The following is a 21,051-nucleotide window of genomic DNA, read 5'->3' on the forward strand; positions in this document are numbered from 1 at the left end:
TGATGATCCTTCCATACCACTACACCATTTATACTTGAAGAAATAAGAGGAACCATTTTTTTACTTTCAGCTCATATGGCATACATGACATACTTAACAAATATATATATATATATATATATATATATATATATATATATATATATCGGCTACGTCGACATCTTATTCTAACATACTATCTTGACATACAGAGCCGACCCCAGATTAAACAAAAAAGATCTACTTCTAGAAAACCAAACAAATAATTAAAAAAAAAATAAGGATAAAAATGACATTTTGTTTTGCAAAAGGAAAAACTTTCTTCTTCTTCATTTGGATGCAGGTGGCAAGAAGACGCTTCTATTCCAACACAAATTCTTCATCTTTTGGATGGGTATATTGTGGATCGCATAATTTTAGTCCGGCTGCCTGGGGACGTCCAAGTGTCCAACAACATCAACTGGTCTAAAATTTTGAGTTGCAGAAACAAATTGTTCTCTTGGTGCGAGACTCCACATCTGTAATTATGAGCTTGGGATCATTTTCATTGTTCCTCTAGTGAATATATCTGAGGAAATCAGCCAATAGAATTTAAGCTTTGATGATATTACATTACCCTTTATCCTGCCTGCACCAAAATATCGGCCCAGAGATCGGGCGGCAACAGCGAAAGCCATGAGGGAGGCTGTTGCTAAACTTGCTGAACGAGAAGTTATTGAGGAGCACGAGGTTGTGAAAGAGATGATGGATGAGATTCCTGAAGAGGAGGAGATGGTAGAGGTGGCTGAATATGTTTCCAAAGAAAAAGAAGAAGAAAAGGCTTATGCCGAGACACTTCGGAGCCAAGTGGATTCAGCCGACAATTGATGAATTTCCCTTTTCTATCTACCAGTCTACGGGCCTTGGTTGCTGCAGCACATATGTGTATACGGTATACTTCTTGTAACTTGCAAGTAAAGAGCCGAAGATGGTGAAATAGCATTACGTGTTGGAAAATTCAGTGAAGGCAAAGTTGCGTCTCTGAAGTCAATGAATTTTGAGGATTACTATCCAATGCACCACCTTGCCGGTTAGTGTTCTAGTCAGATTTGAAAGTGATTTTTCTTGAACAAATAGCTGGTTTTAGGAATTAGATTTTCCGTGGAAATTTGAATGTTAATTGTTATTTTTTCCTGAATAGCTGGTTTTAGGAATTAGATTCAATCAGCAAGGTTTCCACTGCATCATTAGTCTTGTTGTCGAGATTCAAGGAAACCATATCATGAACAACATTGGATCTGAATCAGTTTTAATTAGCAGGGAACCTTCAATAAGCTTGCATACTATGAGAGGAAACAAACTCTCGGGCCCAAACACAAACCAGAAAGCTTCAAGGGCAATGGTTGATATCTGAGATCTCTACATATAGAGAACTATACTAGTTTAAGTTTAATAGCTTAGAGGCTAAGAAACAAATGTTGGAATCAGGGCCTCTGTTGATTGCAGGAATGCTTTTCTTGATTGCCTTGGTCGAAGGAGATTTAAGCTCAAAGAAGACACATTAACTATTTAGATCCAACTGTTCAATTTGCCCAAGCAACTGTGGTCAGAAAAAGGTATTAGAGTTGGTTCTAGTAAGGTTGGCAAACCTATTTCTAGATCAGGCTACTTCAAGGAAAAAGAGGCTCAACTATGCTAATGTGTGCTGAGATTTCTGTGCAGTCAAAACTCCCTTTGCCTCGTAAGTTTGATATTGGTAATGGGAGAGTGGCGTCTATTGCATATGTGTGTCCACGCAACAGATTTGGTCACACTACAGCTAAGTGTGCTAGTAAGGTTGCTCAGATAAAATGCACTTGGAAAACTACAAATGTTGACGGAGAGATCAACAATGCAGCTGATATTCTGCATTTCTGCACAGATGGTGAATGAAACGACTTGGGGCCAGAACATGGTAATAGAGGTGCATAGTGGTGCTCTTGTGGTGCTGGAACCTGTTCGTGAAGTTATAGAGGCAATTGATGCAAGTATTCCGGTTTAGGCCAACTTTGTGTAGTACCAAGAGTCTAAGACTGATCAAAAGGGAATTAAGGTTTTACTTTTCAAACACTTCAGGGGTACAAGTGGTGCAGTTAATCTGCAAACACTTTAAGGTTGTGAGCTGCGTTTCCACAGTTCCAAAGGTTTTTCTTTTCTTTCTATGTAGAATGAGCCCCATCCTAATATAAAACTCTGACTAGTAGGACGTGTAACACAAAGGCACAAATTAAGCTAGTTGCAAACACTAGCTATAATTATTTAGTTGTCGCATAATGCAATGCAAAAACAAAGTCACAATCTGAAGTCTGAACACATTTTTGTCAGCCAAAATTACGAATTCCATTAACAGCTACCACATTGTTTCCCAATTGAATGATTCAACACCTAAAAGAATAGAAAAAAAAAAATAAACAAATCAATAACAACACTTCTTTGACGGCGTAAGTCGTTTCTTATTGCTCGGCATCCCCTCCATGCAAAAAACATTCAACACACTCTTATCAAATTTCAGCATACCCACTATCAAATTTCAGCACCTCATCCCACTCCTAAGTAATCGTGTTGCTCGCTAGAAGTAGCCTGCAAGTAAAAGACATGTTAAAATTGGAAAAAAAAAAAAATAATAAGTATGCAAAATTAAATTTACTATAATACACGTTCTTACATTTTTAATCTTCTCTGGACAATTTCTTGAGTCATGTTTTGCAATTTTTTGGCATGATTTACAAAACCTTCCGTTCTTTTCTTCTTGGGCTATCTCCCTGCTAGACTTTATTCTCTTATTTCTCCCTTTTGTTTGAGAAATATTAGGGTTCAAAATTAAAACCTGTGAATCAAAGGTTAAGGGGTTAATTAAACTTAAAAATAAATTTAATCGCAGTAAAAGCAAGTGATAAGAAACTACCTCCGCTACATCAATTTTGCTTCTCATTAGTTGAAGCCACCTCTTTAATAGCTCCTTCTTTAGTAGCTCCTTGGTGAGAGTTTCCTTGCACTTGGCAACTCAATTGACAATTCACTCATTTTCTCTATGAAAAATGTGTAACTCTCAACATTAGTTCTTTGCATCATATGCCAATTGAGTAGCAACCTTAATGCAATGGGAAACTCTTAAAGCCTCCCGGTTTCCATGACCGCTCACTAATTCACCATCAAAACACGACCACTCGTAAGTGTTTTTGCCTTTTTGTGTCCACCTCTTCAAAATAAAGTGAAATTTTGGAATCTCTTCGACATCATCATACATGAGAAAAATCTTCAAAAAAGATGAGCCAAGGTATACCCATAAACTTGAAATACTTACATTCACACTCGGCCTCGAGTTGTTCTATCAAAACTCACTTTCCAAACATTGGTATTACGAGGCTTTCTTGATTTCAAGAAATAAGTTCCATTTCCGTTCTGTCAACCACCTCTTCAACAATTTTGTAGTAGTTTCTTGCATTTTCCACCGAGACTTAAATTTATTAAAAACATTTTATGTGTACACTTTGCAAAGATGTTTCAAAAGGAACTTCGTTTCTACCCACATTGCGACATTTATGTTGGTGTTGTAATCAAAGTCTCTTTCATGCTTGGCAATCAATCCCAAACTTCTTTCGTTACCATGAACAAACCGCTGCATGAGAGTAGTCGTCGAACTAACAAAGTTATCATAATAAGAGTTCATTGATTCACTCCGGTCCGGTTGTTTCATTCCAAAGAAAGAAGGTGTCTAAGTGATAAACCCGAACCCAATTTCTTCTTAACTCATACATTTCATTCAACCAACTATGCTCCACCAAATCGTATTTTACCATCGGTCACGTGGGCCACTTGCTTTCAAAATCATCTATCCTATAGGATTTAAGAACGAAACTTAGCTCCATCGCAAATGTGTTGTTTTTATGGTAGACATGCCCCAACTTCTCTGAAAATTTATTTGAAACATGCCAAAAACAATGGCGATGTCGTGAGAGGGGAATACCTTAGCAATCGCTCGGTCATTGCCCTGTCTTGATCGGTGAGAATCGAAGTTGAGGGCTGACCACCCATAGCTGCAAGCCATGTGCGAAATAACCACACAAATGTTTCCTCAGTCTCATCAAGCAATAATGCACACCCAAATTGAATGGATTGCAAATGGTGGTTGACACCAGTAAAAGGAGCAAAAGGCATTTCATAAATATTAGTCCGGTAAGTTGTATCGAAAGATACAACATCTCCAAAGTATTAAATCTTTGCTTTTCGAGACCGTCCTTCAATCCAAAAAATTAAGCTGCGGTACCACTTGGATCTAGTTGAAGCAGTAGTAGAATTGAGGATTTTCTGCACTCTTTTGCTTAAAGTAATCAAGTACGACCCGTGGCGTCATTTTCTTTTGGTTTCTTTCTTGTGGAAGAATAGTTTTGACACATCTTTGAAGTAAGCCCAATTGCATATGGGAGAGAAAACTCGATGCAACTTTTGCCAGCGGGCAAACCCTCATTATCAAAATCTCTGTCAAGTTCTTTTTCGCGCCGGCATAGATTTATTCGACCTCATTGAACCCCTCTTGTACGGAGAAACTAAGCCATGACTATGGTTGTTTTCAACCAATGTAACTGTGTATATATTGTCGAGTTTTTTCTTTGCCAATCTCATTCTTGCTCTACAATCACACCTAACAGTCGAAGTGTTTCTTGATGTTCCTGACACTTCAATAGACACATTTTCTTTCTTGTTATGGATCCCCTCACGTGAACAGACCAAGAGACCACTAGAAGGTACATCCACATGTGATTGTCTCTTAACTGCACTCCTAACACGCGTTTCAAATCCCTGTTGTCGACCATACTCTTTGTAGTATTTCTTCGCTTCCTCGAAACTGTTAAATGACATCCCTACATACGGTGTTTCTAACAATTGTATGTCTTCGTTTGTGGCTTCAATTGGAGAAGAATCCACTAGTACTGAATCGGGAACATCGGAAGCTCCATTCAAAGTCATTTCTGGTACCCAAAAAAAAAACAAATAATTAAATAGAGAAATGGAGGCGAGTACAACTTAGAAAAAACATACAATCAGTTCATCAAGGACACGATTTTTAGAGCCTGAAAACCTCATTGGATTGAATGGCTAACTACCCTACTAGACTCGATGAGTTCCAGAGAAGGCAGAATGATGTAAAATGCTTAACATATATACCATGTGCAATTTCTTGCTACACAAATTCGGCATAATGATGTAAAATGTTAAACATATATACCATGTGCAATTTCTTGCTATACAAATTCTCGTCAGTACATAATGTTCAGCTAGACAACTATTGGTCAAAATTTGTAAGAATAATTTAGTGTACTTGCTTAGATAAAGATACAGCAGGGGTATATATGTTAAGCATCGTCTTTTATGATAGTTACAGCAGGGGTATATATATGTTAAGCATCGTCTTTTATGATAGTTACAACGCATTGTCTTTTACAGCAGGGACGACTATACATATATATACAACTATTGGTTTCCTTCATAATGGTCATTTGATAGTTACAACGCATCGTCTTTTACAGCAGGGGACGACTATATATATATATATATATATTATGGTTGGATAACTAAAGAAACAAGAAATACTTACGATGGGAGTCTGCCTAACAACCTTTACGATGGGAGTCAAAAAAATAAAACGAGATTTCCTCGAGAAGAAGAAGAAGGAGTTTTTTTTGGGTGAAAAAGCTACGAAAAAGAAAAATGGGTTTTTTCTTTAGCAAAACAAAATGACATTTTCGCCCCTTTCAATTCATTTGTTTGGTTTTTTAGATGTAGATCTGGGAGTCAGATTCTGTTTGATCTGATGGTTGGCTAGGTATGTCAAGATAGTATGTTAGAATAGTATGTCGACGTAGCCGGCCCGATATATATATATATATATATATATATATATATATGGCATACAATCATGGTCTGTTTCTTGTGTCTGGCAGACACCAAAAAGAAATGATAAGTTTTGGAGAAAATTTATGAGATAGCTACCTCATAAGGGACTTATAGAGTAGATACATGTATTGTTTCCAAACTTCCAATGAAATCATACAGAAGCATACCGGCCAATTCCAAAAAACAAAAATCCAAAATAAACAATACCACTCCATCCTTAATGCTAAAAAAAATTGATTTGGAAGCAATTCACAAGTCTTTTAGGCTAACTTTATTTTCTACATAATCAGGCACGAAAAAATAATCTGAAGTAGGTAGTCCAACAACTTTGATCGTGTCAAATTGTTGAGTGAGGAATGTAAAGGTGTGGTTTAGCTTTCCCTTACAAACAGTTGATTGGGGATTGGAATGGGTTATTGGATGGACCGAGTTCATCTTGAGAGCGAACTGCCTACGTATCTTACTCTTGGCTTTTTGTGGGGGAGAGTAGAATCAAGTCTGGCGTAGTTCATAGGAGAGGTATTTATAGATATTGAAAGTGTATTCTTGTCCACCACGTGTAAAGGGTATCCCAAACGAGGGGTGGAGATCAGGGTAACATGTGAGAACTGTCTTCATAGGTCTTCCATAATGATGTGGAGTGTCAGTCTGTATAAGTAGCTTGCGGCCGTGACCAGTGGCTGACGGCCAAGATATGTGCAAGCACACCTTTAGTCATGATTGCTTCTGGAAGGGGTATATGAGTCACTTTCCTAGCGTAGTTCGCGTGCTACTGCGACCTGTCAGTATCGTTCTATTAGCTCATGGATGTGACCTGGATCCACAGGTCGATGTGTCATCTCCACCATGTTATGCACGTGCTGGATAGAGAATATCACTCCCCCCACCCCCTCTCGGTGGGTTGTGAAAACGACTGCCGAGAGAGATCGTCCTTGTAGCGTGGAGCATGCTAGAGGTGGAAATTTCCAACGATCCGTGAGGGCGGCTAGTGTTAACCATGTGACAAAGGATCCGGCGATTCGCAGAGAAAAACGCGTGCCTCCCGTTTTTGGGATGTGAAAAAAACAGGGACAGTTGGTTGGAAGTCGTGGGCAGCTAGGGCTTGGGTGTAATCATGATGCCTTGGAAACTGGAGGGGCGGTTGCTCAAAAATTTCGCTGGCTCTTTTGAAACTTCATTTGGCTGCTTCGTCTGGTAGACACTACTTCATTACCGCATCATCCTTCAGGTTAGTTCTCTGCCATTGTTGAACCTCTGCTTCTCGTTTCGTGTTTAGCCTCTGTTCTAGAGTTGTTAGGATACCCTGTTAGTTACTTAGTAGCTAGACCTGTTAAGGTTAGAAGAAAAATGTCTGACTCCGATGACACTCGATCTAATGAGGTCCGTGAAGTTTCTCTTGGCTGGGATGACGAAGATGATGAGAAAGATGAAGTGTGTGGGGTGGTTGAGGGGTGATGATGAAGATGAGGCAGTTGAGGGGCTAGTAGTGAGGAAGATGTGGCTCGATCTGCTGCGTCGTGGCTGCTTTGAAGCTAGCACTCCAAGTGTTGTGAGAGGTCGTCTTCGAAATGGTGCCGCCCTAGGGCGTGACGGACATGCTTTGAGGGCGTTCCCATATCTGAGAGAGAAATATGGGATAACCGTAAGCGGTCTGGAGATCCATGAGCCTAACCAGAATGCTCTGGTTTATAGCGATAGGTACACCCCACCAAATCATGGGGTGATCATCTGTGAGGGGCAGCTGAGGGCATTCATGACGATACCGTTCTCCAAGCTGGTTTGTGAGTTCCTGAACCGCTGTGGCAAGGCGCCTGTTCAATTTGTGGGTAACACGTGACGATTGTTCAAGGTTTTTGACCTATTGAGCGCCCGCGGAAATACCGAATCGAGGTCATTTGATGTTATCAAGCACTACCTAAATAAAAGCGATCTAGGTCGCTGAACTTTAGCTTGCAAACTCGGCGGATATTTGTCGGCGTTACGGATGATGGTAAAGAGTAACGAGTCGTGGGACAAACGACCGCTGCTCCTTGTAGGAAGCTACTGTGCTAGCGGGTTCAGTGTGGACAATAAAATATGCGACTTTACTGGTGGGTACCAGTGCGTTGTCTAATGATATCAAATTTGTTTTGGTTGAACTTATACTGAAACTGTTGTCTTGTTGTCTATGCAGATATCCACTTGGAAAGGGGGTCGAGTCGACAAGTGATCGAGAAGTTCGCTAGGCTGACGCGAGCTGAGAAACAAGCAAAGCTACCGGAAGTTGCTCATTTCTTTGAAGAGCGGAGGAGGACCATGATTAGGGAGAAAAGGCAGTGCAAAAAGGCTAGAGCTTCGGGATAAGGTGAAGCGGGAAGGCGTCGAAGAAACCCGTGATAGAAGCGTAGGGCGATCATCCGGTTCTGAGGGAAGACAGCATCGAGGCCGTCTTGGTGAAGTGACCATTTGGAGTCTTTGGGGGCGTCTGGGTTTGGAGTGGGGAAGGGCTGAGAGGACGCTCCATTCAATGTGGATGACGTTCTCTTCGAAGTCTCGGAGTCTCGACCTGCGAAGGTTGCAAGGGTGGCTGAGAGCACCCTGGGTGGTGAAGTGCGAACTGGGGGAAGGGCGGCTTGCAACTCGAGGGCGAGACCGATGCCCAACTTCAGCGTCTTAGGTGAGGACGCCCCGGAGGTTGCTCAACCCAGGGTTGTTGGAGATCCCTCTGGCAAGATGAAGGGAAAGGTTGGTGCGAGAGAGACTGGTAAGGGGCACTCCAGTACTGGAAAAGACGAGCTGGAGCGCAACCTGATGTACATAGACAAGGTGACTGGGAAGAAGCGCTATGTGAGGAGGTCGAACTGCAGCTACAAGTCCGCACCCATAGCTGCTTGTTTGCTGGAGGGTATGACCCTGGACAGTGATAGAAAGGACTTAGATGCCAAGGAGCTGGAATCGAATCTGAGGGGAATGGATAAGGCGATGTGTCTGGTAAGTCACCTTTGCGCTCAACTTGACTGTGTTATCGCGTTACATGCTGTTGTTTGATAATAATGTGATATGTCAGGCGAAGTTGTATTGATTGATGTTGGGTACGGTACCGAAGAACGGCCGCATTGCATCGCTTGACTGAGAAAGCGGAGGTTGAGTCATTTGAGGGACGAAGCCGCCGAATCCGCGAATCTGCGGCAACAGCCCGAAGACGAATCGATCTTCTGAGAGACCACCGCCTGCCGACTCTGGAGAAGACCGCTGCAGTGAATGAGTCGATCGAGCTGAAGCATGAGGTGGAGGCGTTGAGGGGCCAGCTAGTCGCGGCGAACACCTATGTTGAACGATGTAAGACTTCCACCCTGCAAGCGAAAGAGGCCTATCTAACCATCCGTGCTGAGGTGGAGGAACTGGAGAAAAAGCTGGACGACCTGCGGAGGGAGCGGGAATGCCGAACCGGAGAACTTCGGCGCAAACTGCCGAGATGTTGGTACTTGTTTTCGCGGTCGTGCCCTTCCCCTACTTGGTGTGGTGGTGAGCGAAAGCGAGGGGGTTTGGCGAGCTCAGCGTGGCTGCTGCTGTTGAGGCAGTTGTGGCGTCTTACGGTGATCCGAACTCGCCCCGTGTTGAATGTCGCTCTTGGAGAAGATCTTGATGATATTGTCTAGGAAGTTTTATTGTTTTGTGTTTGTAATGGGCCTCGGCGTAAACAATAGAGTTGGTTTCCGGGTTGACTGGCCGCTTTCGTTTTTGCGCTTTTCCATTGACTATGATAACTAGTGACTAAGCGTCTTTGGATTTCACGAGTATTCTCAGCAGCATGGTTAGTTGTCGTGAAGCTAAGGCGCCCCACGATGTCGCCGGTCGCTTCTTTTATGAATATGAATCTTGTTGCTTTTGCTTTCTACACTTAGTCTTGTGTATGATATGAATGTTTGCATTTGTAAGCATATGCATGTTGTCGCGGTCTAAACGGTGCAGGTCGCTCGTCTCTATGAGGACGCTAGGGCGTTCTGTACTCTGGAGCGGCCTGAGCTATAGTGCGTGTGTGGCACGTGTCGGAATGTGGGCGGTCGGGAGATATGAAATGATGGCTGCCAGGTTGGCTGGCGTTTGGTGTCTCGATGCCATAATGGTGTGCCTTGGGAAGAGACGTTTCGTGGGTATAAATATGACTGGTTCTGGGAGAGCAACGGCATTTTCTCTTCTTGTTCTTCCTGATGCGGCTGCTTCTCTTCCCTCTTGCTTTTGTTTTGCTTTCCTTTCCCGTTTACTCAGGTATGTTTCTCTTTTCTTCTTTTAGATCATGAAGACGGTTACTGGCCGCTCTAACCAGCTTTCTTTTGCTTTCTGTGTTCAGCTTCTCTTATGGCTCGTTGCTTTCCGTACGTCAGGGGAGAAGGGAGTGTAAGAGAGAGTTCCCCTCTGCTCATGGAGGAGATGGAGTTCCGTCCTCATGTGCATGGGGACCGTGGAAAAAGGAAAGTTGTGGCGTCTGGGGGCAAGAAGAGTAAGCGATCCAAAGGATCTGGTCGCTCGACTGGCGGCATTGTGTTCAGGTCACCACAGCGAGCGGAAGGCTCCCATCGGGCTGCTGATGGAAGCGACGACCTGGGGCAAGGTCGTCACGTCGCTAGTGAGAGTTTGCTCCCTCATGTCGGGGACGTGGGGAGCGAATTCTACTATGTGGGGAGAACGGGGAAGAAGCGTGTTGTAAAGCGTTCTGATTGCAGCTTCCACTCGGCACCCATAGCGACTAGTCTGCTGAAGGGGATCGTGTTAGACGGGGACAAAGCTGAAATCGAGGATGAAGATATGGAGACGCTGCTGGGGACCATGGACATGGCTAGTTGTTTGGTGAGTGTTTATCTGTCAGCTTTGCCGCTTTGTTTCTTAAGTGATTCTGATTATGATTTTGTCCTTGTAGTTTCTGGCTGGGTATGATAAGCTGAAGAACGCTGTGCAACGTGCTGATACTGACGTCAACTCCCGAGTCGAGCTGGGATGTTTGCGAGCTGCATGGGGGGCCGACAAGAGGAAGCTGGATGCGATGACGGAGAAGTACCGTGCTGCTGCTGATGAGAACGCTAAACTGGTCGCTGCAATGGTTGAGCTGCAAATGGAGGTAGCGGAAGTCACCGAAATACGCTAAAAGCGATGTTAGGGGTTGCTCATAAAGCTCAAAGTCGCGTATACCACGGCCCAGAAGCGAGTATGCCAAAAGCTGACGAAGTATTGTCGACTAAAAAAGGCGTGACGGGCTCGAGCGGATGGGTATCGCAGCGTTATCCCGCCGGCGCGAGGCACGTTCGTTCAGCCGACCGGTATTTGCTCCTCAGGACAAACATGTAGTCGCGGCTCCTTGATGGTGATTTCTCGTCTTTGTCTTGGTAAGAAACTGGGTTCATCTGGTAGTTATTATGTCTGTTCTTTGCCCCTACGAGGGTTAAACATTAGAGCTGTGTTTTCAGGCTTGCCTGAGCAATTCGCCTTTGTTGATACAGAGAACTGGTGTCCACGAAAGTGGCAGTTCGTTAATTTTTCTCCCTTTGTTCACCGGTCCGATCTGGATTTTCTGGGTAAACCCAGCAGATCGGTGGGTGAGAGCTGATCATCTGAAACTGGTCGTGTAGCTTCATGGTAAATGTATGCTTAATGTTATCTTTTGCTTTACTGCTTGTAGCTATTACTCTGTTTATTGGGCTTGTTTCTAAGATGTATTCTCGTAAAGCGTTATGTTTGTGTAGTATTGCTCGGGAGAGCGATCTGGGAGATGTAAGTGTCTGATTAGTTTAGACTTAGGGGGTTCATGAACCTACAAACTTCTGAGGGTGTGCTGCTCGTTGAGAGCGTTCTCGCGGAGTTGATCCTAGGGGTATAGGTCCTCAACTTAGCGAGACTTCGAAAAGGCAACGAACTGTAAGCTCCCCGAGGCGTATGTAGCCCCCGAGGCGTTATGCTCTGAGCGTTCTCGCGATAGTTGATCCTAGGAGTATAGGTCCTCAACTAGCGAGACTTCGGAGAAAGCTATGAGCCCTGTAAGCTCCCGAGGCGTTACGCTCGGCCGGCGTATATGTAGCCCCGAGGCGTTATGCTCCCGAGAGTGTTCTCGCCAGTAGTTGATCCTAGGAGTATAGGTCCTCAACTAGCGAGACTTCGAGAGGCTATGAGCCCTGTAAGCTCGAGGCGTTACGCTTCACCGAGGCGTATGTAGCCCCCGGCGTTATGCTCCTAAGAGCGTTCTCGGCGTAGTTGATCCTAGGAGTATAGGTCCTCAACTAGCGAGACTTCGAAGAGGCTATGAGCCTGTGTAAGCCCCCGAGCCGTTACGCTTGCCGGCGAGGCGTATGTATCCCCCGAGGCGTTATGCTCTGGCGTTCTCGCGATAGTTGATCCTAGGAGTATAGGTCCTCAACTAGCGAGACTTCGGAGAGGCTATAAGCTGTAAGCTCTCCCCGCGTTACGCCGCGAGAACGTATGTAGCCCCGAGGGCGTTATGCTCTGAAGCGTTCAGCGTAGTTGATCCTAGGAGTATAGGTCCTCAACTAGCGAGACTCGGAGAGGCTATGAGCCTGTAAGCTCCTGAGAGCGTTCTGCTCGCTGAGAGCGTATGTAGCCCCTGAGAGCGTTCTCGCGTAGTTAATCCTAGGAGTATAGGTCCTTAACTAGCGAGACTCGGAGAGGCTATGAGCTTGTAAGCTCCTGAGAGCGTTCTGCTCGCTGAGAGTGTGTGTAGCCCCTGAGGGCGTTATGCTCATGAGAGCGTTCTCGCGTAGTTGATCCTAGAAGTATAGGTCCTCAGCTAGCGAGACTCGAAGAGGCTACTAGAGATGTTGTCAGTGCAGGTGTACTGATGGTGCTTGCGGTGCGAGTGGCTTGGCTTGGAGATGAGAGTACATGCCGTATCTTATAATAACAGACTTAAGTAACCTATACTTGAATTTTTAGCAAATGGAAACATGAATTACACAACATAATGATACTAACGATAAAACTTCTTTAACAAGTACGTGTTCCAAGGTCGTGGCAATAACTTCCTCTCATGTGTTTTAATCCAGTACGCTCCATTGCCCACGACGCGTTCCACTATGTAAGGGCCTTCCCACGTTGGTGCTAGCTTAGAGTCATCTTGAGTTTTTTTCAAGACTAGATCCCCAGGTTGGAAAGATCGAGGATGTACTCGTTTGTTGTAGGACCGCTTTAGGATCTATTGGTAAGATGTTACTCTGATAGTTGCTAGGTCACACCGTTCTTCCAGCAGATCGACCTCCCGAGCTAGTACTGAGTCATTATGCCCTGATTCGACAAGTTCAGATCGAGTTTTCGTGATTGTCAGCTCAGTGGGGATGACAGCTTCTGTGCCATAACATAAGGAGAATGGTGAATTCGCCTGTGCTGGAGCGAGCTGTGGTGCGGTGAGCCCATAGGATGTTCTCGAGCTGGTTTGGCCATTGGCTTTTGTTCTTTTCAATCTTTTTCTTCAAATTCTCTAAAATGGCTTTATTGCTGGCCTCCGCCTGTCCATTGCTTTGAGCGTACTGGGGGGTGGAGAATGCATGAACGATCTTCCACTTGGCTAGGAACTCTCTGACTGTTTTTCCCTTGAACTGGGAACCATTGTCCATCACCAGTGTATGTGGTAAGCCAAATCTGGTGATGATATGAGTCCAAATGAAATTCCTGACATGTGACTCTTTGACGTGTGACAACGGAATTGCTTCGACCCACTTAGTGAAATAATCTGTGGCAGCCAAGACAAAGCGGAAGCCGGTGCTCTTCTGAGGTATGAATGGTCCCATAATGTCTATGCCCCACATGCGGAACGACCAAAGGCTCGCAATGTTGATCAGTTTGCGGGCTGGCTGAATGATGTTGTGCCCAAATGTTTGACATTTGACACACTTGAGCACATACATTTTGGCATCAATCTGCATACGGGGCCAGAAGTATCCTTGGGAAATTGCTTTATAGGTCAATGAGCGACCTCCAGCATGGTTTCCACACTCTCCTTCATGGATCTCAGCGAAAATTAACTGACCTTGCTCTGGACTGATGCATCTCAGATGAGGTCCCCCAGCAGATTTGCGAAATAACCTGTCATTAACCAAACAATAGCTACGTGCCTAGTGCGGAATCTTCTTGGCCTTGGCACGCTCATCTGGGAGTGTACCGTGCTGGATGTATTGTATAATAGGCTGCATCCATGTTTGACTCATCTGGTCTCCAGAGAGTGGGCACAGGTCACTGATTGCTAAGACATGGTCTGCTTGGTAAGCTAGTCGGTCGACCACTTCAATGGTCAGTTGTCTAGGGGCACAGTTCAGTGTCTGCGTGGCTAGGTACGCTAAGCTATCTGCGTGACGGTTCTCGTCACGCAAAAAATGGTGTACTGTAGCTCTGCTGAAAGAAGGAAGTAAATCATTAACAACTTGAAGGTATTTGGAAAGGTTACCTTCGTTGGTAGTGTACTCTTTTGTGACCTGGCGAACAACCAGTTGCGAGTCACTAAAGATTTGGAGCTCCTTTACAGTGAGTTAGATTGCCACACGCAACCCCATTATTAATGTCTCGTACTCCGCTTCGTTATTGGAGGTTGCGAAGTCTATGCGAACTGCCTTTTCTATCATAGCTCCCTCGGGGGATACTAAAACGATTCCAATACCACTGCCTCCTGGGTTACTGGAACCATCAACGTAGAGGGACCAGACTGTTTTTATGTTTGCTTTTGTGGGTGCGACCTCTGCTTCTGGCTCCCAATTGGGGTCGTCGACTGGAAAATCTGCTAGGAAATCTGCGACGACCTGGCCCTTCTGCGACGTGCGGGGGACGAAGTCCATGTGGTGCTCACCCAGCTCTTCGACCCATATCGCCATCCTAGTAGTCTTATCCTCTTTGTGAAGGATCCGCTTCAATGGAAGGTCGCTAAGTACTCTGATTGGATGAGCTTGGAAGTAAGGTCTGAATTTTCTTGTCGAGTATAATAAAGCAAGCACTACTCTTTCAACGTGGGAATAATTCTTCTCGGCTGGAGTGAGTGTCTTACTTGTGAAGTAGATCAGCTTTTCTGAATTGTTTTCCTCTTTGAAAAGAACCGAACTGATGGCGAAGTCTGATACTGCCAGATAGAGCCCCAGTGTTTCTCCGTCTGTTGGTTTGGCTAAGACGGGAGGCGTTGTGAGGTATTCCTTAATAGTGGAGAATGCTTGGTGGCATTGATCGTTCCATGAGAACTGCTCACCTTTTTTTAAGATCTGTAGGAACGGTAGGCACTTGTTTGACGCTCTCAATATGAATCGGTTGAGAGCAGCGACCATGCCTGACAGTTTTTGTATCTGTTTCTTTGTTTGTGGGTCGGGCATGTCTAAAAATGCCCGAATTTGGTCTGGATTTGCCCGATACCTCATTTGTGAGACGATATCCTAAAATTTTTCGAGACGTTCCAAAGAGGCATTTCTCTGGGTTCAGCTTCATTCCAGTTCGGCATAATCTGGAGAACACTTGATCAAGGTGAGTGAGGTGGTCGCCTGCTTTTTTGCTTTTGACGACCATGTCGTCTATGTAGACCTCCATGGTGTCGCCTAACATGTCTTGGAACATGTCAGTTACCAGTCGTTGATAAGTCTCCCCGGCGTTCTTGAGTCCGAATGGGAGAACGTTGTAGCAATAAATTCCTTGCTCAGTGATGAATGAAGTCTTCTCCTGATCTTCCTCAGCGAGTGGTATTTGATTGTACCCACTGTATGCATCCATGAATGATAACAGCTCGTGCCCACAAGTCTGGTCGACTAGTCGATCGATTCTAGGTAGTGGGAAGCTGTCTTTAGGTGTTTCTTGGTTGACGTTGGTGACGTCGGCGGACCGCATTGTCTGGATTCTTCTTCGGACGCCACGATGTTTGCTACCCAATCTGGGTAATCGACCTTCCGTATGAAACCGACTTGCTTGAGTTTGTCGACCTCGTCGTTCACTGCTTTTTGAAAACGTAATGACAATCTTCTAGGCTGTTGTCGAACTGGTTTGGCATCAGGGTTGACGTTTAACCTATGGCATGCAACGCTAGGATCTATACCAGGTACATCGATATACGACCAAGCGAACACATCTTTATTCATGGACAAAAAGTTTACAAGATGAGCTTTAAGTGTGGGGTCAAGGTTAGCCCCGACATAGACGAGTTTAGGGTCGTCTTTTGTTCCCAGATTCACTTGCTGCCTTTCTTCGGTCGGTGCTGAGACTTGTGCTGTTTGAGTGCTCTCTGGAGGATTGCACTTTGTAGATGTTGTGCTGGTCTGGTGAGTGGTTGTAGTAGCTGTAGGAGCTGGAGTGTCTTCTGTGGTTACGACAACAGAGTCAGAAGTGACTTCTGTGGCCGTGACAACAGAAGCTAGAATGGTTTCTTCGCAGGCGGGGATTGGGTGATATGAGCTGGCGGGGCGATCTCTTCGCTCTGTTTGCGCGGGATGCTCTCTACTGGGGCGACCTCTAGGATCTGTAATGCGGGGACACCTGCTGCCCTAGTGTAGCTCGGGGTCTGGGCTGGTAAGAGGAGGTTCTTGTTGGAGCCCCCAGCGTTCTGCTTTGGGACGTTGGTTCTGACCTCGGCCACTAAGTCTTTGGCCATTGTATAGCTGGTGGGCTCATTTCTGACGCTGATGGGAGACTCGGTGGTCTTGTTCGCTGTGATGATCTGGTTACATTGATAAGCCTCGAACTGGTTGCTCCGAAGCTCCATCATTCCTTTGGGGCTAGGAAAATGGATCACCTGATGCAATGTGGAAGGCACTGCCTGCATTTGATGGATCCATCGTCGTCCTAAAATAGCGTTGTAGGACGACTTGGTATCGAGGACGCTAAAACGCGTGTTGAAGCTGACCTTGTCTTCTTGGGAGCCCACTGAGACTGGGAGTATGATGTCTCCCATTGGGTCGGCCCTGGAACCGCACCATTGAATCCAAAGAGAGGTGCGATCGGGTCTATGAAGACCGATTTTGGTAGGTTCATCTCTTGGATGGTATGGTAGAACAAAATATCGCACGAGCTGCCAGGATCTATCAAAACTCGCTTGACGGTCCAGTCGCTGATTTTGACGTGGACCACGAGTGCGTCGTTGTGCGGGAGGCAAACCTTGTTGAGGTCGGCCTCCGAGAAGGTGATATCTCCTGACCTGCGTGGTGCGGGTGCGGCTTGCGAAGAAAAGTTGTAAACTTCATGAAGGGCGCCAACGCGCCTTCTCTTCTCTAGATGTGGAAACAGAATCATCCTGAAGTGTGATCATGTGAATGGTTCTGTCGTATTCCCGACCTATTGACGGTTGGCGACGATCTTGACGAGAGTGGTCTCGGGGACGTCCTCTACTGTGAGAGCGACCTTGGGACCTCTGATCGTTACGTTGAGGTGGGGATCTCGCCATTACTCTGGCGGCCATGAGCTTGTGGGCGCAGTCGCGATCCGGGTATGTTGGTGTATTGCTTGATGTGTCCGGCTCCTATGAGATCCTACAAGTAATGCTTGAGCCCCCAGCATACATCGGTCTCATGGCACCTAGCTCGGTGGAAGGTGCAGTAGGACTGGTCGGGGCGATCTGCCGGTTGTCTGATCTCAGGTCGGTAGTAGGCAGCTCGTTTGATCTTCTCTAGTATGTAACTAGGAGATCTAGTGAGTACGGCTAATTCTCGGTCATTGCTCGCTTTGAGTTTGGAGAGCTACCCTTGTTGTCGGGGTCGTTTTTTAGAGGATGATGATACCTCGTAAACTTCTCCTTCTTCTACTTCTTCTTCATCTTGGTTCTGATTTTTCAAACCTTCTTGTAACTTGATGTACCTATCGACTCGGCGTCTGATTTCGCCAAGCGTTCGGGCCGTTCTTTCGGGGAGTGACTGGTGAGCGCAATGTCATGGTCGCGGCGGCGTTTGTGAAAGCCACCGTGGCGAATGACTCTTTGAGGCCACTCTTCATGTCTAATAGTTCGGTTTTGAACCGACTTAAGAAGGAGCGGAAGGTTTCCTCCTTGCCGAGTGTAAGCTGAAAGCGTGAATTGAGATCGCCCTTCTTACGTCTGTTATGGACGTATTGGCTTGCAAACAGGTCGGTGAGCTGTTCAAAGTTCTTTATCGAGTCGGCCTCGAGGGAGAAGAACCAGTCGAGTGGGCCATCTTTTAGACTAGCGGGAAATAGTCTGCAATGAAGGTGGTCGAACTCTGGTGCACTGTAGAGTGCTAGACTTTGAACATACCGAGCTATATGCTGGCCTGGGCATGTACGACCATCGTACATTGGGAACCGTGGTTGGACGAAATCTGGAGGAGAAATCTTGTGGAGTAGCTCAGCAGCAAATGGAGATGCGCGGTAGGTTTTCAGCATCTTTTGCACTATCAGGGTGGAGTCTTTCTTTACTGCATTTTTGTCGAGCCTTTGGCTCAGCTCGTTGATCTGTTGGACCGGCGTTGATGGCGTCGTCCCGGTGATGGCACCTAGTGGGTTATGTGTATCCACTTGTGCACGTAGTGTGACGTTTTCCTGCCTGAGCTGAGCTATTTGCTCGTTTACTGTACCTAATTGTCCTGCTAGCATGTGGAGTTGAGCTTCGAAGCTTGCCATGTTTCGTGGGCTTGAGAGTTTTGGTTACTGATTTGTTTGGAAGTGGTTTGGTTTCTCAAGTAATCGAGACCACAGACGACGCCAATGTAAAGGTGTGGTTTAGCTTTCCCTTACAAACAGTTGATTGGGGATTGGAATGGGTTATTGGATTGACCGAGTTCGTCTTGAGAGCGAACTGCCTACGTATCTTACTCTTGGCTTTTTGTGGGGGAGAGTAGAATCAGGTCTGGCGTAGTTCATAGGAGAGGTATTTATAGATATTGAGAATGTATCATTGTCCACCACGTGTAAAGGGTATCCTAAACGAGGGGTGGAGATCAGGGTAACATGTGAGAACTGTCCTCATAGGTTTGCCGTAATGATGTGGAGTGTCAGTCTGTATAAGTAGCTTGCGGCCGTGACCAGTAGCTGACGACCAAGATATGTGCAAGTACACATTTAGTCATGATTGCTTCTGGAAGGGGTATATGAGTCACTTTCCTAGCGTAGTTCGCGTGCTACTGCGACCTGTCTGTATCGTTCTATTAGCTCATGGATGCGACCTGGATCCATAGGTCGATGTGTCATCTCCACCATGTTATGCGCGTGCTGGATAGAGAATATCACTCCCCTACAATGAAGCTGTACAAATAGAAATTATGGGATCCATCTATAGCATATACCATTTCACCCGTTCGAGTGGTATATGGCATCGTCCACGAAGTGTGGGCAAGGCGGGGGAATAGTTACCATCATATCCCAACCATGGTTACAGTCGTTTAATATCCAAAACTCCAAAGCATGAGGTGACAAAGCTGACAAACACAGTTCCCGTCAAAACGGAAGACATTTAGTACCGGATTGTTGATTCCAGAGACTTGGATGAGACCGAAACTTTAATTAGCAAAGTCGAAGTAGATGATCTTAAATTTAAGAGTGTGGTACCAATATAATCTCCCGTTGGAGTAGAGCGGGTCTGTAGAAAGATGGTCCCATCCATCTTCTAAGAGCGTGCTCGTTACTGGCCTCCATAAGTCGGTTCCTAAAGTGTGGATGAGGCAATTTGGGTAATTGTTCCAAGCAAAGACTTTAAATTTTCTGGACAAGGGGTCGAATCCCAGTATAAAACTTCCAAATCCCCCGCTCCCGCTCTCGAGGTAAATCCACTTTTTCTTGGGTAATTGGATTACTTACAATCAAATTATCTCGATCAGAATCAACAAAACAGAATAGACCATTACAGTGGTGCAAGTAGATGATCTCAAAACGATGAAAATTTATCCAAGTGCTAGTTGCTTTTCCACACCCGTCAATATAATAGACTGATATTATGGATAGTGGATCATAATCTATCCAACAAACGATGGGTAGCCTTTGTGATCGATGGAAATTATTGATAATCAAGGAACGCACAGATTTCGAAACGCACTTGAATCTACAAAGCGACTTGAGAGGGAGTCTGTTTAGTATGTTTGGTAATATATCCAAGGGAATTTCATTACAACGTATCTTCATAGCAATAAAACTTGCTAACTAACTATTCAACTGTGGACTGTGGTTGAGTTTTTATAATAATAGGGTGATCAATCAAATTCAAATTTATAAAACGAGACGGTATAGGTTTCCAAATCCAATATATATTCCGAATATTAAATCTAGAAACTATATATAGTCCCATTTCTCTAGACTCTACGTAACTGTTCAAAACGGTTTTACATTGATGTTTTATGCATTGGTATAATCGATTTAAAGCCTTGCTTAATTTTATTTTTTTCATTTGGATTGGTTATGATAAGGTGACATTTATTTTCGCAAGGGGATTGGTGATCACTGCGATGCAGGCTATTCAGGGGAACCACTACTCATCTGATTGAGATACAATAATGTGATTGCAGAAGAAGAAAATGAAAGTAACAAATCTCTTATTAGTCACCTTTTTTTTTGCTGGAAAGTGATCATTCTCTTACAATGGTTATAAGCTTAATTAGTTTGTTTCATAATATATAGAAAGTCTGGTTTCATTTCTGGAACAATATCCATAGCCCGTTGCCAATACCTACCCTAGAAACCCATGGTGAAAATTCATATTATTGAAAATAAGAACATCTTTAGGAGAGCTATAAAAAAAACACCAAAATTTTGAACCAAAAAAACACCAAACCAAAAAAAATATCAAGCAACTTTAAGAGCAATATCAAATTTTTCGACATCAAACTACGCGGTTTTGGATAAACCGCATCATATAGTCCACGCGGTTTTTCTAAAACCGCGCCACTAAAGCCCAACTGACAGGCCCAAGCCCACGCGTTGTTGAGAAAATCGCATCATGTATCACACATAAATTTTTTTTCTTTCCCAATTTCTGGCGCGGTTTTCACAAAACCGCGTCATATAAGCCCAATTAGAAGCCCAAGCCCACGCAGTGTTGGAAAAACCGCGTGAGTGATTTGATACAACATCAAACCTGGAACCAAATATTGGCCGATTTGGTGTTTGGTCTGGTATTTTTTTTTGTGTTTTCATCAACATATAGCTCTCCTGAAGTTGAAAAAACACCAAATTGTTGAAAATTTGGTGCTAAATTGATATCACTCCTAAAGATACTCTTAACAT

The 21,051-nt window shown here is 44.7% G+C and overlaps 1 protein-coding gene and 1 long non-coding RNA gene across 2 annotated transcripts; one reads left to right on the forward strand and one right to left on the reverse strand.

The window, feature by feature from the left end:
- The first annotated feature begins 221 nt into the window (after positions 1 to 221).
- Positions 222 to 2,297, forward strand: LOC147474519 (uncharacterized). Its single transcript, XR_015209253.1, has 2 exons — positions 222 to 1,048; positions 1,160 to 2,297. It is a non-coding gene; the product is annotated as an uncharacterized LOC147474519 (long non-coding RNA).
- A 2,182-nt stretch (positions 2,298 to 4,479) lies between these two features.
- LOC147474520 (putative protein FAR1-RELATED SEQUENCE 10) lies at positions 4,480 to 4,965 on the reverse strand. The gene has a single exon (XM_086585105.1). The coding sequence runs from the start codon at positions 4,963 to 4,965 to the stop codon at positions 4,480 to 4,482; it is 486 nt and encodes a 161-aa protein (XP_086441231.1).
- Between the last annotated feature and the right edge of the window lie 16,086 nt (positions 4,966 to 21,051).

Source organism: Coptis chinensis, chromosome 9, assembly GCF_015680905.1.
Source record: "Coptis chinensis isolate HL-2020 chromosome 9, ASM1568090v1, whole genome shotgun sequence".
NCBI lineage: Eukaryota > Viridiplantae > Streptophyta > Magnoliopsida > Ranunculales > Ranunculaceae > Coptis > Coptis chinensis.

Bases quoted from the DNA above. Each gene is read 5' to 3' on its own strand.
- LOC147474520 (XM_086585105.1), bottom strand. From the start codon at position 4,965: ATGACTTTGAATGGAGCTTCCGATGTTCCCGATTCAGTACTAGTGGAT.